The following is a 19,104-nucleotide window of genomic DNA, read 5'->3' as shown; positions in this document are numbered from 1 at the left end:
TTTTCTTTGGACTATCCCTAAAGGAGAGAAAGATACCTTTACATGCTTACAGCCCACCTATAGAGCGTGAGTGTTGGGGTACGCATCACTTGCCACAGAGAATCATCATAATTAACCTAGAGTTTTAAGTGTGACCCTATCTTCAATACATTGGCTGTGATATGAATGAATAAAGGGCACCATCATAAAAGAAACCTTGATACGTTTCATACTTCCACTTTTAGTGTGAGTGGGGTACGCTCTGAATTAACTTCATCCATCTAAAGACAGCATACGTACAATAATAGGTTGTGATATTACGTACTACACATTGGTTGTCTACTTCTTTTTTATGACATCGACATTTGGGAATCCTATGTTGTCTACCTGAATGGGAGAGACGTCTGAGAGGAAAGGATTCATCACTCAGTCTTAAAGGGACGTTATGGTGATAATTGATCTTAGCGCTTGTGGTATATGACAGAGTTTCAAATTGCTGGTTTCGAATTTCATGGCCTGTTTTCTTACACCATTTTTCTCTGTTTCCCCCTTTACCCAGAAACATCCAACCGGAAAAGACGTCAACCCTACTCAAATGTTTATGTGAATGTATTTTTATATATGTGTCTTATCTTCATCTCTACAACCTCCAGTTAATGGCACACATAGTCGACAAGTGTTATCCACATATAGTAGCACTCACATTTCTCTGACGTCCTAGTGGATGCTGGGGACTCCGTAAGGACCATGGGGAATAGACGGGCTCCGCAGGAGACTGGGCACTCTAAAGAAAGATTTAGGACTATCTGGTTTGCACTGGCTCCTCCCCCTATGACCCTCCTCCAAGCCTCAGTTAGATTTCTGTGCCCGGCTGAGCTGGATGCACACTAGGGGCTCTCCTGAGCTCCTAGGAAGAAAGTGTTTGTTAGGTTTTTTATTTTCAGTGAGACCTGCTGGCAACAGGCTCACTGCATCGAGGGACTAAGGGGAGAAGAAGCGAACCTACCTAAGTGGTGGTAGCTTGGGCTTCTTAGGCTACTGGACACCATTAGCTCCAGAGGGATCGAACACAGGACCCGACCTCGTCGTCCGTTCCCGGAGCCGCGCCGCCGTCCCCCTTACAGAGCCAGAAGCAAGAAGGTGGTCCGGAAAATCGGCGGCTGAAGACTTCTGTCTTCTCCAAGGTAGCGCACAGCACTGCAGCTGTGCGCCATTGCTCCTCATGCACACCACACTTCGGTCACTGATGGGTGCAGGGCGCTGGGGGGGGGGGGGGGGGGGCGCCCTGAGCAGCAATACTGACACCTTGGCTGGCAAACTGACACCATATATAGCCCCAGAGGCTATATAGGTGCTTTTTAACCGCTGCCAGAATCCATAAAAATGCGGGAGAAAGTCAGCGAAAAAGGGGCGGAGCTATCTCCTTCAGCACACTGGCGCCATTTTTCCCTCACAGCTCCGTTGGAGGGAAGCTCCCTGGCTCTCCCCTGCAGTCAATACTACAGAAAGGGTTAAAAAGAGAGGGGGGGCACAATTTAGGCGCAGTATACAATATATATAGGCAGCTATAAGGGAAAACACTCTTATATGTGATATCCCTGTGATATATAGCGCCCTGGTGTGTGCTGGCATACTCTCCCTCTGTCTCCCCAAAGGGCTTTGTGGGGTCCTGTCCTCTGTCAGAGCATTCCCTGTGTGTGTGCTGTGTGTCGGTACGGCTGTGTCGACATGTATGAGGAGGATAATGATGTGGAGGCGGAGCGAATGCCTGTAAATGTGATGTCACCCCCTGCGGGATCGACACCGGTGTGGTTGGACTTATGGAAGGATTATGTGAAAGTGTCAACTCCTTACACAAAAGGTCGACGACACAGAACAGCCGGCTACTCAGCTTGTGCCTGTTCCAGCGTCTCAAATGTCATGGGGGGCTCTAAAAACGCCCGCTACCTCAGATGGCAGAAACAGATGTCGACACGGATACCGACTCCAGTGTCGACGACGATGAGACTAGTGTACCCTCCAAATAGGTCCACCCGTTACATGATTGAGGCAATGAAAAATGTATTACACATTTATGATAATACCCCAGGTACCACATAAAAGGGTATTATGTTTGGTGAGAGAAAACTACCAGTAGTTTTTCCTGCATCTGAGAAATTAAATGAGGTGTGTGAGGAAGCGTGGTCTTCCCCCGGTAAGAAATTGATAATTTCTAAACGGTAATTGGCAGCGTACCCTTTCCCGCCAGAGGATAGGTCACGTTGGGAAACACCCCATAGGGTAGATACAGCGCTTACATGCTTATCAGAAAAGGTGGCACTACCGTCTCCGGATACGGCCGCCCTGAAGGAACCTGCTGATAAAAAGCAGGGGGTTACCCTGAAAGATATAGTCACACACTCGGGCATTATATTGCGACCAGCCATTGCTTCGGCATGGATGTGCAGTGCTCCCGCTGCGTGGTCAGATTCCCTGTCGGAAAATTACTATGGATAGGGACAATATTTTGCTGACAATAGAGCATATAAAAGACGTGGTCTTATACATGCGTGATGCACAGAGGGATATTTGCCGGCTGGCATCAAAAATAAGCGCTAGGTCCATTGCCGCCAGACGGGGGTTATGGACTCGGCAATGGTCAGGCGATGCCGACTCGAATCGGCACATGGAAGTTTTGCCCTATAAGGGGGTAAAACTGTTTAGGGATGGTCTTTCAGACCTCGTTTCCACAGCTACTGCTGGGAAATCGACTTTTTTGCCACAGGCTACCCCACAACAAAAGAAAGCACCGTATCATCAAGTACAGTCCTTTCGGACCCAGAAAAGCAAGAGGGCTAGAGGCTCATCCTTTCTGCCGAGAGGCAAAGGTAGAGGAAAAAGCTGCAGCACACAGCTAGTTCCCAAGAGCAGAAGTCCTTCCTGCGTCCGGTAAGTCCACAGCATGACGCTGGGGTTGCTCAGGCGGACCCAGGTACGGTGGGGGCCCGTCTCAGAAATTTCAGCGCCCAGTGTGCTCTCTCACATGGATCCCTGGGTCCTTCAAGTAGTATCTCAGGGGTACAGGCTGGAGTTCGAGACGTTCTTCCCCCCGCCGTTTCCTAAAATCTGCCTTACCGGCACCTCCCTCTGCCAGGGAGGCGGTGTTGGTGGCTATTCAACACTATAATCACAACAAGTGATTGTCAAGGTGCCCCTCCTTCAGCAAGGAAGGGGTTACTATTCCACAATGGTTGTGGTACCGAAACAGAACGGTTCGGTGAGACCCATCTTAAAATTAAAATACTTGAACTTTTATATCAGAAGATTCAAGTTCAAGATGGAATAGCTCAGGGCGGTTATTACGAGCCTGGACGAGGGGGATTACAGGGTCTCCCTGGACATCAAGGATGCGTACCTGCATGTCCCCATTTACCCTCCTCACCAGGAGTACCTCAGATGTGTGGTACAGGACTGTCACTATCAGTTCCAGACGCTGCCGTTGGAGTTGTCCACGGCACCGAAGGTCTTTACCAAGGTAATGGCCGAAATGATGATACTCCTTCGCAAGAATGAAGTTTTTATTATCCCGTACTTGGACGATCTCCTGATAAAGGCGAGGTCCAAAGAACAGTTGGTAGTGGGGGTAGCACTCTCTCGGGAAGTGCTACAACAGCACGACTGGATTATCAATATTCCAAATTCACAGCTGGTCCCGACGACACGTCTTCTGTTCCTGGGAAGGATTCTGGACACAGACCAGAAAAGAGTGTTTCTTCCAGTGGAAGCACACGAGTCCTGGAAAAAATGGTAGCTTCGTACGAAGCATAATTCCATTCGGAAGGTTCCACGTAAGGACGTTCCAGTGGGACCTGTGGGACAAATGGTCCGGGTCCCATCTACAGATACAACAGCGGATAACCCTGTCGGCAAGAAACAGGTTGTCGCTGCTGTGGTGGCTGCAGAGGGCTCATCTACTAGAGGGCCGCAGATTCGGAATACAGGACTGGGTCCTGGTGACCACGGAGGCCAGCCTTCGGGGCTGGGGTGCAGTCACACAGGGAAGAAATTTCCAAGGAGATTTCGCTTCACATAAATATTCTGGAGCTAAGGGCCATTTACAATGCCCTATGCCAAGCAAGGCCCCTGCTTCAAAACCAGCCGGTACTGATCCAATCAGACAATATCACGGCGGTCGCCCATGTAAACAGACAGGGCGGCACAAGAAGCAGGATGGCGATGGCAGAAGCCACAAGGATTCTCCGATGGGCGACCTACACCCGGGAGAATGGGGACTTCTTCCAGAAGTATTCCAAATGCGGGTAAACCGTTGGGAATGACCACGGGTGGACATGATGGCGTCCCGCCTTAACAAAAAGTTGAAAAGATATTGCGCCAGGTCAAGGGACCCTCAGGCGATCGCTGTGGACGCTCTAGTGACACCGTGGGTGTACCAGTCGGTTTATGTGTTTCCTCCTCTACCTCTCATACCCAAGGTACTGAGAATAATAAGAATGCGAGGAGTGAAAACCATACTCGTGGTTCCGGATTGGCGAAAAAGAGCTTGGTACCCGGAACTTCAAGAGATGCTGGCAGAGGACCCTTGGCCTCTGCCGCTCAGACAAGACCTGCTGCAGCAGGGACCCTGTCTGTTCCAAGACTTACCGCGGCTGCGTTTGACGGCATGGCGGTTGAACACCGGATCCTAAAGGAAAAGGGTATTCCGGAGGAAGTCATCCCTACCCTGATCAAAGCCAGGAAGGATGTCACCGCAAGTCATTATTACCGCATTTGGCGGAAATATGTTGCTTGGGGTGAGGCCATGAAGGCCCCGAAGGAGGAATTTCAACTGGGTCGATTCCTACACTTCCTGCAAGCAGGGGTGACGTTGGGCCTCAAATTGGGGTCCATCAAGGTCCAGATTTCGGCTCTGTCGATTTTCTTCCAGAAAGAACTGGCTTCACTGCCTGAAGTTCAGACTTTTGTCAAAGGAGTTCTGCATATTCAGCCTCCTTTTGTGCCCCCAGTGGCACCTTGGGATCTCAATGTGGTTTTGGCATTCCTGAAATCACATTGGTTCGAACCACTTAAGACTGTGGAATTAAAATATCTCACGTGGAAAGTGGTCGTACTGTTGGCCCTGGCTTCGGCCAGGCGGGTTTCAGAATTGGCGGCTTTGTCTTGAAAAAGCCCTTATCTGATTTTCCAGATGGATAGGGCAGAATTGAGGACTCGTCCTCAGTTTCTCCCGAAGGTGGTCTCAGCTTTTCACTTGAACCAACCTATTGTGGTGCCTGCGGCTACTAGGGACTTGGAGGATTCCAAGTTGCTGGACGTAGTCAGGGCCCTGAAAATTTATGTTTCCAGGACGGCTGGAGTCAGAAAAACTGACTCGCTGTTTATCCTGTATGTACCCAACAAGCTGGGTGCTCCTGCTTCTAAGCAGTCTATTGCGCGCTGGATTTGTAGCACTATTCAGCTGGCGCATTCTGCAGTAGGATTACCGCAGCCTAAATCAATAAAAGCCCATTCCACAAGGAAGGTGGGCTCATCTTGGGCGGCTGCCCGAGGGGTCTCGGCTTTACAACTTTGCAGAGCAGCTACTTGGTCAGGGGCAAACACGTTTGCTAAATTCTACAAATTTGATTCCCTGGCTGAGGAGGACCTGGAGTTCTCTCATTCGGTGCTGCAGAGTCATCCGCACTCTCCCGCCCGTTTGGGAGCTTTGGTATAATCCCCATGGTCCTTACGGAGTCCCCAGCATCCACTAGGACGTCAGAGAAAATAAGATTTTACTCACCGGTAAATCTATTTCTCGTAGTCCGTAGTGGATGCTGGGCGCCCATCCCAAGTGCGGATTGTCTGCAATACTTGTACATAGTTATTGTTACAAAAATCGGGTTTTGTTGTGAGCCATCTCTTCAGAGGCTCCAATTGTTATCATACTGTTAACCGGGGTTCCTATCACGTGTTATATGGTGTGATTGGTGTGGCTGGTATGAGTCTTACCCGGGATTCAAAATCCTTCCTTATTGTGTCAGCTCTTCCGGGCACAGTTCCTAACTGAGGCTTGGAGGAGGGTCATAGGGGGAGGAGCCAGTGCACACCAGATAGTCCTAAATCTTTCTTTAGAGTGCCCAGTCTCCTGCGGAGCCCGTCTATTCCCCATGGTCCTTACGGAGTCCCCAGCATCCACTACGGACTACGAGAAATAGATTTACCGGTGAGTAAAATCTTATTATATTCCCCCTCCTTGTATCATCAATTACATGTGCTCCCCATTTGTTGGTACTACAAGCCGAAAAGGTGAGGATCAAAAGCCCTTACCCGAAAGGAGCTCGGTAGTGTTTGTTTGCCCATTTACAGACCCTTAATACGGGATGAGAAGGATTTAATGTATACTTCGCAATACCTCGAAGCTTACTTAGAACATATACGGCACGATGATACATGCCCCTCAGACATTGATTCATACATACATGCTTTTTACTATCCCACTAGGCTATACATTTCCCACCTACAACTCTCCCCCGATCATCCAAACTTTGTATACAGTATATTGTATAAATAATATTTTCAGTTTATTAGTTAAGAGTGGCAGTTATTGATGACTGCCATAGGCTGGACTGTCGAAGTCGGAAAATATTATGGTACACACATCACGTAGAAACACCACACAGATGGCCTCTGTGCGCGTACTTGTTCTGCCGTGCGTGCGCATAATCGCAAGTTGCGTATGACCGCTCACGCGGTAGTGCGTATTAACGCGTGGTATGAGTAATTACGGTAGCATTTGTATTCGCATGGAAAAGCCACAAAGACATATCTCATATTTAATCCACATAGTGCAAAATTTACACATAGCCCACATGCACCACACCAGCAAGTTATACTTGTTTAAAAGGTACAACAACAAAGGGATTCACCTTTACAGGATATGAAGGGACAGCATTAGGTTAGGAGGTGGTGTTTGGTATCTAACTGTAGGGTATTTTAAGGGCAACAATCCGGTAGCAGTTTGCAGAAAATAGCACGCTCCTGCGCATAGATATGCGCAGGAACAGAATATTACTATTATACTGTATTTACTGTACTCTGATATTCGGAGGGAACCCAGTGGAGACCAACTGCAAGTGCACCTGAACCAGGCATCGCCCACCTATTCAAACCAACCTATGACCCCTCCTGTACTGTAAATGACCAGCCCTTTGACCTATAGGTGAAGAGATTACAGTTTCTATTGTATTATGTTTTAGCCAAATGTATAAAAAGCCAAGCTGCCTGGCCGGTCTCTCTCTCTCTCTGAAGGTCATCTTGCTTGATTGACTGAGCACCGGGACCGTATGGTGCTGGCGAAACAAACGTTTGTACCATTGATTGTAGCCTCTTTTCTCTTATTGTGATTGTATTGTTATTGTAACCCCCTTTTTGCAATTATATGTTGGTGGGTTGGATCCCAGCATTTTAAATACAATTGGTGTCGTGTCTCTTTCCTGCTAAGGTTTAAAGTGTATTTCAGCCACACGTGTAGCTGCATTGTGCTTTCAGCGTGTTGGTGTGTGTGTACGCTAAGTTAGTAAAAAGTACGTATGTTAAAGATTACATCCAGCAGCCACAGCTGCTCGAATTTTAGTGTAAAAGGTATTGCTTTTTCTGTCCTGTATGTTAATCAACCTTAACAGCAGATAGATTAAATTGTGATTGGTAGTCATCCTCCCCTGAGGGGGAGTCATTAGAGAGAACTGTATTGTCTGCCTCGACCAAAGATTCCTCAAAATCTGATAAGGCCGTAGACTGAGGATGGCACAGTACGCTTAGCACTAGTATTGCAACAACTGGTGAAATGCTGCAGAAAAGGCAGCCAAACTCTGCACAGAAGCAGAGAACATGTTCATCCAAGGGGGAAAGACTGGTGCAGCTAGGACAGTCTGAGGTACCTGTTGTGAGACCTGTAGTGGCACATCCGTAGGGGGATCTATTGCCGGGGCTGCAATGCAGTCTGCAATTTTAGCGAGAAATTGTGAAAAAGAAGCCCATGGGGGTTCTTGTGCTGGTAATGAAGGAGCTGACAGGCCGGCAGAGCAGTAACAAGAAGCACACTGACCATCTTGTGAGCAGGATCTACAAGATACTAAAGTAGGTGCCAGAACCTGTTTAGTTCCCTTGCCATTGTTAGACATAACTGCAAGGAGTTATAACACAATATGGCGATAAGCAGCGTGCAAATGTACAATATACAGAAATAAAAGCACCACAACTTCAGTGAAATGTGGAGCCCAGTAAATCATATACACACCAGCATTCAAGGGTTACAATTGAGAAAGTGAGTGGAAAGAAATAACTGACAGAAGGAAGTCAAACAGCAGAACTAGCATAAGTCACATACAATGCAGAATATAAAACTGCAGTGCGCACTATAATCAACTACTCAACTGCAGTGGTTGGTAGGAAATAGCACTGTATAACCTTATTCTGAGAGAGGTATACAGGGAGACTGGACCCAGTGTTCCCGGAGACCTATGCAGAGAAATGGCTACCTGTTGTCTCACAGAGGAAGGAGGGTGGAGGCGGAGCAGCTCAGAGGTGGGAAAATTGCTGTTAAATTGCGCCCTGGGCTTGGGAAGGGGCCACTGGAGAAGCGCTTACCTCTCCTTGCTGATTTAAGCCACCAGTACCCTAGCCTGTTAAAATGGTTCCAAGCGCCAACATAGTTGTGCCCTGGTGGTCTAGTGTAGTCTGCTGCCAGAACCCAGGTACACATCAGCATCTCCAGTCCATCTCCCAGAACCGGAAGTGCGGACTGCCAGCATGTGGGTCCTGAAAGCAGGAGCCCGCCTTACCTGCTCTCGTTGTCCGGCCGCAGTCCTGGGATGTATGGGTGCACCTGCTAGTGAAGGTGTCCTGCGTCCAACGAAAGTACCTTGCCGGAGCTGGTGTTTCGTCGCTGGTGGGGGTGTAGGAGCAGCAGTGCAGGCGCACAAGGGACTGCCTACCGATGTCTGCTCAGTAGAAGAAAAGTAAAATAAAATGAAAGAATAAAAGAAAGCTTGGGGTGCAGCTCCTGCTGGCAACAAAACTAAACTGAAGAGCCTGAGATGTGTATGAGGGGAGAAGGACCAGTGCATCTTGGGAGCAAAAATCTTAACTGTTTGTGCCCCGATCCTGGTCTCCACCATCATACCCAGCGTCTTCCTTGAGGATGGCTATGAACCCTGAAGAAGAAATTTTATTTTTATTTTTGCATTAAAATAAAATCCAATTCTCAGATGCTGAAGAATAACAGAGCTGGTTGGTTACGTTCCACCCCTGGGAGGCAGGGCATTGGGGGAAATAAAATGACCCCTTCTCTCTCCTGCTCGACAAGGCCCACCAAAGATGCAAAACAGAAAAGACTGCAAGTATTGTTGGGTGAGTGTCCTATAATGGGAGGCCAATCCCGGGATTGGCGGGATCCCTGGATATAGGGCCAAAAACGGCCGGGATTCAATCCCGGTATTGGCAGGTCCAATCCCGGGGATTGAGGGATCAGTGTTGAGCGTCCACAGGACGCTCAGATGCTGCCCGGCTTCCTCCTTCCGGCTCCCCCGGCGCAGCATGAGGTCACACTGCGCCGTCAGCTGCTGTTGGGGGAGAGAACGTGGAGTTTCCCACCTGTGATATACGGTTAGTTATGTGTGCGGAGCAGGAGGGGCGGGGTGAGGGGGCGGCCACATAGTTAAATGCCAATCCCGGGTATCCCGGGATTGGCCATTTTTTCAGTTCCAAAATACCCGGGATTGAAAGAACGGCCCAGGATTGGATTCCCTAGTCCTATACGAAGGACAAAAAAGGGGGCTTTGGAAAAAGGTTTGGCCCTCAGCTAACTCAAGGCTTTCTGACTTGTCAGTATTGTTTCCAATGCCAGTGGGTGATGATTCTTGATACTAAAGTGTGAACCATTTTTGGCATTAATCTCTTTCTTTTTGCTTCCTTCCTTGGAAGTGCAGCCTTCTTCCTTGCCATTGTTTCAGTAGGAGGACAACAAAGCAAGAAGGTCCTCAAAGCAATTATACATTGAGTATTCCTCTCAGCATACAGGATATCCCATTACCTGTATCACTCTACCTCAGGAGAAAAGTGGACTTTCTTTTCCAAAATACACCTTAAAATTACCTCTGTGAATTTAAATCATTATATGTAATTATGTCCTCAAAGCAGATTCATTACACAGATTGTCTGGATATTACACTATTAATTTGCTGTTAACTCAGTGCAGGCCATAAAGAAGAAAGGTCAGATTTAACCTTCATTACAGGAACTGCAAATAGATCAGTAAGACAAATATGCTACAGCCTAAAAATAAGATTTTACTTACCGATAAATCTATTTCTCGGAGTCCGTAGTGGATGCTGGGGTTCCTGAAAGGACCATGGGGAATAGCGGCTCCGCAGGAGACAGGGCACAAAAAGTAAAGCTTTTCCAGATCAGGTGGTGTGCACTGGCTCCTCCCCCTATGACCCTCCTCCAGACTCCAGTTAGGTACTGTGCCCGGACGAGCGTACACAATAAGGGAGGATTTTGAATCCCGGGTAAGACTCATACCAGCCACACCAATCACACCGTACAACTTGTGATCTAAACCCAGTTAACAGTATGATAACAGCGGAGCCTCTGAAAGATGGCTTCCTTCAACAATAACCCGAATTAGTTAACAATAACTATGTACAATTATTGCAGATAATCCGCACTTGGGATGGGCGCCCAGCATCCACTACGGACTCCGAGAAATAGATTTATCGGTAAGTAAAATCTTATTTTCTCTATCGTCCTAGTGGATGCTGGGGTTCCTGAAAGGACCATGGGGATTATACCAAAGCTCCCAAACGGGCGGGAGAGTGCGGATGACTCTGCAGCACCGAATGAGAGAACTCCAGGTCCTCCTTAGCCAGAGTATCAAATTTGTAAAATTTTACAAACGTGTTCTCCCCTGACCACGTAGCTGCTCGGCAAAGTTGTAATGCCGAGACCCCACGGGCAGCCGCCCAAGATGAGCCCACCTTCCTTGTGGAGTGGGCCTTTACAGATTTAGGCTGTGGCAGGCCTGCCACAGAATGTGCAAGTTGGATTGTGCTACAGATCCAACGAGCAATCGTCTGCTTAGACGCAGGAGCACCCATCTTGTTGGGTGCATACAATATAAACAACGAGTCAGATTTTCTGACTCCAGCTGTCCTTGCAATATATATTTTTAATGCTCTGACAACGTCCAGTAACTTGGAGTCCTCCAAGTCACTTGTAGCCGCAGGCACTACAATAGGCTGGTTCAGATGAAATGCTGACACCACCTTAGGGAGAAAATGCGGACGAGTCCGCAGTTCTGCCCTGTCCGAATGGAAAATCAGATATGGGCTTCTGTAAGATAAAGCTGCCAGTTCTGACACTCTCCTGGCCGAAGCCAGGGCTAGAAGCATGGTCACTTTCCATGTGAGATATTTCAAATCCACCTTTTTTAGTGGTTCAAACCAATGAGATTTTAGAAAGTCCAAAACCACATTGAGATCCCACGGTGCCACTGGAGGCACCACAGGAGGCTGTATATGCAGCACTCCCTTAACAAAGGTCTGGACTTCAGGGACTGAAGCCAATTCTTTTTGAAAGAAAATCGACAGGGCCGAAATTTGAACCTTAATAGATCCCAATTTGAGACCCATAGACAATCCTGATTGCAGGAAATGTAGGAATCGACCCAGTTGAAATTCCTCCGTCGGAGCACTCCGATCTTCGCACCACGCAACATATTTTCGCCAAATTCGGTGATAATGTTGCACGGTTACTTCCTTCCTTGCTTTAATCAAAGTAGGAATGACTTCTTCCGGCATGCCTTTTTCCTTTAGGATCTGGCGTTCAACCGCCATGCCGTCAAACGCAGCCGCGGTAAGTCTTGAAACAGACAGGGACCCTGCTGAAGCAAGTCCCTCCTTAGAGGTAGAGGCCACGGATCTTCCGTGATCATCTCTTGAAGTTCCGGGTACCAAGTCCTTCTTGGCCAATCCGGAACCACTAGTATCGTTCTTACGCCTTTTTGCCGTATAATTCTCAATACTTTTGGTATGAGAGGCAGAGGAGGAAACACATACACCGACTGGTACACCCAAGGCGTTACCAGCGCGTCCACAGCTATTGCCTGCGGATCTCTTGACCTGGCGCAATACCTGTCCAGTTTTTTGTTGAGGCGAGACGCCATCATGTCCACCATTGGTCTTTCCCAACGGGTTACCAGCATGTGGAAGACTTCTGGATGAAGTCCCCACTCTCCCGGGTGAAGATCGTGTCTGCTGAGGAAGTCTGCTTCCCAGTTGTCCACTCCCGGGATGAACACTGCTGACAGTGCTATCACATGATTCTCTGCCCAGCGAAGAATCCTTGCAGCTTCTGCCATTGCACTCCTGCTTCTTGTGCCGCCCTGTCTGTTCACATGGGCGACTGCCGTGATGTTGTACGACTGGATCAACACCGGTTTTCCCTGAAGCAGAGGTTCTGCCTGGCTTAGAGCATTGTAGATTGCTCTTAGTTCCAGAATGTTTATGTGAAGAGACGTTTCCAGGCTCGTCCATACTCCCTGGAAGTTTCTTCCTTGTGTGACTGCTCCCCAGCCTCTCAGGCTGGCGTCCGTGGTCACCAGGATCCAATCCTGTATGCCGAATCTGCGGCCCTCCAATAGATGAGCACTCTGCAACCACCACAGAAGAGACACCCTTGTCCTTGGAGACAGGGTTATCCGCAGGTGCATCTGAAGATGCGACCCTGACCATTTGTCCAACAGATCCCTTTGGAAAATTCTTGCGTGGAATCTGCCGAATGGAATTGCTTCGTAAGAAGCCACCATTTTTCCCAGGACTCTTGTGCATTGATGTACAGACACCTTTCCTGGTTTTAGGAGGTTCCTGACAAGCTCGGATAACTCCTTGGCTTTTTCCTCCGGGAGAAAAACCTTTTTCTGAACCGTGTCCAGAATCATCCCTAGGAACAGCAGACGAGTTGTCGGCATTAACTGGGATTTTGGAATATTCAGAATCCACCCGTGCTGTTTTAGCACTTCTTGAGACAGTGCTAATCCCATCTCTAGCTGTTCTCTGGACCTTGCCCTTATTAGGAGATCGTCCAAGTATGGGATAATTAATACGCCTTTTCTTCGAAGAAGAATCATCATCTCGGCCATTACCTTTGTAAAGACCCGAGGTGCCGTGGACAATCCGAACGTCAGCGTCTGAAACTGATAGTGACAGTTTTGTACAACGAACCTGAGGTACCCCTGGTGTGAGGGGTAAATTGGAACGTGGAGATACGCATCCTTGATGTCCAAGGATACCATAAAGTCCCCCTCTTCCAGGTTCGCTATCACTGCTCTGAGTGACTCCATCTTGAACTTGAACTTCTTTATGTACAGGTTCAAGGACTTCAGATTTAGAATAGGCCTTACCGAGCCATCCGGCTTCGGTACCACAAAAAGAGTGGAATAATACCCCTTCCCTTGTTGCAGAAGAGGTACCTTGACTATCACCTGCTGAGAGTACAGCTTGTGAATGGCTTCCAAATCCGTCTCCCTTTCGGAGGGGGACGTTGGTAAAGCAGACTTCAGGAAACGGCGAGGTGGATCTGTCTCTAATTCCAACCTGTACCCCTGAGATATTATCTGCAGGATCCAGGGATCTACTTGCGAGTGAGCCCACTGCGCGCTGTAATTTTTGAGACGACCCCCCACCGTCCCCGAGTCCGCTTGAGAAGCCCCAGCGTCATGCTGAGGCTTTTGTAGAAGCCGGGGAGGGCTTCTGATCCTGGGAAGGAGCTGCCTGTTGCTGTCTCTTCCCTCGACCTCTGCCTCGTGGCAGATATGAATAGCCCTTTGCTCTCTTATTTTTAAAGGAACGAAAGGGCTGCGGTTGAAAGGTCGGTGCCTTTTTCTGTTGGGGAGTGACTTGAGGTAGAAAGGTGGATTTCCCGGCTGTAGCCGTGGTCACCAAATCTGATAGACCGACTCCAAATAACTCCTCCCCTTTATACTGCAAAACTTCCATATGCCGTTTTGAATCCGCATCGCCTGTCCACTGTCGCGTCCATAAAGCTCTTCTGGCCGAAATGGACATAGCACTTACCCGTGATGCCAGTGTGCAGATATCCCTCTGTGCATCACGCATATAAAGAAATGCATCCTTTATTTGTTCTAACGACAGTAAAATATTGTCCCTGTCCAGGGTATCAATATTTTCAATCAGGGACTCTGACCAAACTACCCCAGCACTGCACATCCAGGCAGTCGCTATAGCTGGTCGTAGTATAACACCTGCATGTGTGTATATACTTTTTTGGATATTTTCCATCCTCCTATCTGATGGATCTTTAAGTGCGGCCGTCTCAGGAGAGGGTAACGCCACTTGTTTAGATAAGCGTGTTAGCGCCTTGTCCACCCTAGGAGGTGTTTCCCAGCGCTCCCTAACCTCTGGCGGGAAAGGGTATAATGCCAGTAATTTCTTTGAAATTATCAGCTTTTTATCAGGGGCAACCCACGCTTCATTACACACGTCATTTAGTTCTTCTGATTCAGGAAAAACTATAGGTAGTTTTTTCACACCCCACATAATACCCTGTTTAGTGGTACCTGTAGTATCAGCTAAATGTAACGCCTCCTTCATTGCCAAAATCATATAACGTGTGGCCCTACTGGAAAATACGGTTGATTCGTCACCGTCACCACTGGAGTCATCGCCTGTGTCTGGGTCTGTGTCGACCGACTGAGGCAAAGGGCGTTTCACAGCCCCTGACGGTGTTTGAGTCGCCTGGACAGGCACTAATTGATTGTCCGGCCGTCTCATGTCGTCAAACGACTGCTTTAGCGTGTTGACACTATCCCGTAGTTCCATAAATAAAGGCATCCATTCTGGTGTCGACTCCCTAGGGGGTGACATCCTCATATTTGGCAATTGCTCCGCCTCCACGCCAATATCGTCCTCATACATGTCGACACACACGTACCGACACACAGCAGACACACAGGGAATGCTCCTAACGAAGACAGGACCCACTAGCCCTTTGGGGAGACAGAGGGAGAGTTTGCCAGCACACACCAAAAGCGCTATATATATATATCAGGGAAAGCCTTATAATAAGTGCTCCCTTATAGCTGCTTTGTTATATCAAAATATCGCCATAAATTTGCCCCCCCTCTCTGTTTTACCCTGTTTCTGTAGTGCAGTGCAGGGGAGAGACTTGGGAGCCGTCCTGACCAGCGGAGCTGTGAGAGGAAATGGCGCCGTGTGCTGAGGAGATAGGCCCCGCCCCTTTTCTGGCGGGCTCGTCTCCCGCTATTTAGAGAAATCAGGCAGGGGTTAAATATCTCCATATAGCCTCTGGGGGCTATATGTGAGGTATTTTTAGCCTTTATATAGGTTACATTTGCCTCCCAGGGCGCCCCCCTCCCAGCGCCCTGCACCCTCAGTGACTGCCGTGTGAAGTGTGCTGAGAGGAAAATGGCGCACAGCTGCAGTGCTGTGCGCTACCTTTAGAAGACTGCAGGAGTCTTCAGCCGCCGATTCTGGACCTCTTCTGACTTCAGCATCTGCAAGGGGGCCGGCGGCGCGGCTCCGGTGACCATCCAGGCTGTACCTGTGATCGTCCCTCTGGAGCTTGATGTCCAGTAGCCAAGAAGCCAATCCATCCTGCACGCAGGTGAGTTGACTCCTTCTCCCCTCAGTCCCTCGCTGCAGTGATCCTGTTGCCAGCAGGAATCACTGTAAAATAAAAAACCTAGCTAAACTTTTTCTAAGCAGCTCTTTAGGAGAGCCACCTAGATTGCACCCTTCTCGGCCGGGCACAAAAATCTAACTGGAGTCTGGAGGAGGGTCATAGGGGGAGGAGCCAGTGCACACCACCTGATCTGGAAAAGCTTTACTTTTTGTGCCCTGTCTCCTGCGGAGCCGCTATTCCCCATGGTCCTTTCAGGAACCCCAGCATCCACTAGGACGATAGAGAAATATTGTACAAAGTATTGTATTCTAAACCTATAGTTGATGAGTAACTCACAGTTCACTCTCTAGCTGTGTGCGATGACTCTGCAAACCCTGCAGTTTCCCAGTCAGGCTTGCCTGGACTGCGCTCAGCAAATGTTCTTTTACCTGCAGCTTTTGCGCCATAGTGTCTTTCACTACCTGTTAGGGAGTGTAGACAGAGGAATCAAATAATTGCAGGAACATTTGGGCCAGTGTGAAAGGTAACATGGTAGAGTATAGGGAAAAAGTAGAGCTTTGAAAGAGATATGTACCTTGAGCTCTTGTTGGTGATCTGTCATAAGACGGATATTGTCATTATTAAGTTTTTGCATGTTCACAGTTAGTTCTGAGCACTGATCCTCCAGTTGCTTGTTTAAAGCCTGCAAGAGACACATAAAAAGAGAAACTTATTTTTTTATATATATATATATATATATATATATATATATATATATATATGTGTGAGGCGAAAATAAACTAGTATTTGTTAAAATAACTGGTTTGCGCAGTGTAATAGATTAGGAGGGGGAAATTATAACGAAATGAATCTAATATATAAAAATTAAAATCTGTCCTTCTGTCTTTCTATATAAAGCCACAGTTTACAAGCGAAGATCGTGAAATTTCACATACAAGCGTATTAAAACATGGCGGAGGCAACCAAAACAATTTGAAATCCCTAGCACCTCTTAGGGGGCAGACAGCAGCACAGAGTATATCAGGAGACAGCATAACTCCGGAATTGCAGGAACAATGTACTCAAAAATAGGTACACATATGCCTTACAATCTGGCAACAAGCACTGTGAGAGGAAGACACCCCTAGCACCCTTAGGGATGAGGCAGCAGCACTGAGTATTTCAGCAGACAGCATAACTCTGGAATGCCTGCAGCAATTTACAACAAACTTGGTACACATATGACTTACACTCGGGAAACAAACACTATGGTGGTCAGACACCTGAGCACCCCTAGGGGTGGGACAGCAGCACAGAGTATTTCAGGAGACAGCCAAACTATGGAAGGCCTGGAGCAATATACACCAAACTTGGTACACATCTCACTTACAATCTGGGAACAAACTCTGTGGGGGTTAGACACCCTTAGCACACCTAGGGGTGGGACAGCGGCACAAAGTATTTCAGGAGACAGCATAAATCCTGAATGGCTAGACCAATTTACAACAAACTGGGTACACATATGACATACACTCGGGAAACAAACAATGTGGGAGTCAGACACCCCTAACATCCCTAGGGGTGGGACAGCAGCACAGAGTATGTCAGCAGACAGCATTACTGTGGAAAGCCTGGAGCAATTTACACCAAACTTGGTACACATCTCATTTACAATCCGAGAACAAACTCTGTGGGGGTTAGACACCCCTAGGGGTGGGACAGCAGCACAAGAGTATTTCAGGAGACAGCATAACTTCAGAATGCCTAGACCAATTTACAACAAACTTGGCGCACATATGACTTACAAGCTGGGAACAAACACTGTGGGGGTAAGACATCCCTAGGGTTCAGGTAGCAGCACAGAGTTTTTCAGCAGACAGCATAACTCTGGAATGCCTGGAGCAATTTACACCAAACTTGCTACACATATTACTTACACTCTGGGAACAAACACTGTGTGGGTAACACAGCACTAGCACCCCTAGGGGTGGGCCAGCAGCACAGACTATGTCAGGACATGCATGATACGTCAGTGATAACAGGGCTGCATGTGACAGGGGCAGTGACATGATGTGAGGAGGGGAATGGAGGTAGCACGAACCCACACACTGAGAGTTATATAGTGGAAGTTGCACGGTCCCCCAGCAGCACATTGGGTTTTTATTTTATTGATGTGTATAACATTAAGCATGCTTTTTTATACTATGTTATTTCATTCTTAAAATCCCGGGCAACGCCGGGTAATCCAGCTAGTTATTAAATAATCACGTAAAGTGAAAAGTAATATCTTGTGATGCGAATCTCAAAAGATAAATACATTGGTGAGAAGGGAAGAGGGGGTATCCAATTTCCTGCGATCGGTTATTAATTGTGATATCTGACGTTTACACCCGCCGAAAACAGATCGGATCTAATTGGATACCCCCCATTGTTTCTCTTTCATCCATACTGGGAAAACTTATTTTATTCACTTTATACAGCTATTATCCACTGGACGTAACACCTCTGTGAAGGTCTGCAAGCAGGGATATCCAGTGCCGAGTTGATGTATCATTCCAAGAAAGCCTCAGAACACTTGTGTGATGCGATAGTTGATGCAGGCCTGGGTGTTTCCAATGTGTTTCCAGGAAGAAGATACAAAATTCCAAAAGCCCACGGAGGTATTACCGTTGGTTGAGTGGTTTTCTCATGCCAAAACAATCTCACAAGTCACAGGAAAGAAAGTTAAGTGCTTTCTGTTAATACACAAAAACTCTAATGGCTGAGGACTCCAGTAATTTGGCAAACATGCAGGTTGGAGAGGTAATTTACAATGGGACAGAGCACTCCCTCCAGAGGAGCTCTCGCAGAGGAACATAGGTCTGGAAAGGATCACATACCCCACCTAGTCTCTTCTGCGGCAGTGGTCTCTGTTATGCTTCAGAGACCACTGGATCAAGTCTTTTGCAGATGCTCAGTTACCGGTACAGGTTGAGTATCCCATATCCAAATATCCGAAATACGGAATATTCCGAAATACAGACTTTTTTGAGCGAGAGTGAGATAGTGAAACTTTTGTTTTCTGATGGCTCAATGTACACAAACTTTGTTTAATACACACAGTTATTAAAAATATTGTATTAAATGACCTTCAGACTGTGTATATAAGGTGTATATGAAACATAAATGAATTGTGTGAATGTAGACACACTTTGTTTAATGCACAAAGTTATAAAAAATATTGGCTAAAATTACCTTCAGGCTGTGTGTATAAGGTGTAAATGAAACATAAATGCATTCTGTGCTTAGATTTAGGTCCCATTGCCATGATATCTCATTATGGTATGCAATTATTCCAAAATACGGAAAAATCCGATATCCAAAATACCTCTGGTCCCAAGCATTTTGGATAAGGGATACTCAACCTGTATAGTGCTCAACATGTTTATCTTTCAAGCTACAACCACCCCC

General features: G+C 47.5%; 1 protein-coding gene across 6 annotated transcripts in view; it reads right to left on the bottom strand.

Moving 5' to 3' along the window:
- Positions 1 to 19,104, bottom strand: part of CCDC150 (coiled-coil domain containing 150) — a 389,117-nt gene that overhangs the window by 165,813 nt on the left and 204,200 nt on the right. For all 6 annotated transcript variants that reach the window (XM_063916595.1, XM_063916594.1, XM_063916598.1 and 3 more), the window contains 2 exons: positions 16,250 to 16,357; positions 16,012 to 16,136 (listed from right to left, as the gene is read on the bottom strand). In XM_063916595.1, the coding sequence (XP_063772665.1) occupies positions 16,012 to 16,136; positions 16,250 to 16,357 (233 nt within the window). The remainder of the gene's footprint in view (positions 1 to 16,011; positions 16,137 to 16,249; positions 16,358 to 19,104) is intronic.

This window comes from Pseudophryne corroboree, chromosome 4, assembly GCF_028390025.1.
Source record: "Pseudophryne corroboree isolate aPseCor3 chromosome 4, aPseCor3.hap2, whole genome shotgun sequence".
In the NCBI taxonomy this organism is placed as follows: domain Eukaryota; kingdom Metazoa; phylum Chordata; class Amphibia; order Anura; family Myobatrachidae; genus Pseudophryne; species Pseudophryne corroboree.
Note: the sequence above shows the minus strand (reverse complement) of the source record. Positions and strands in the feature narration are given on the sequence as shown.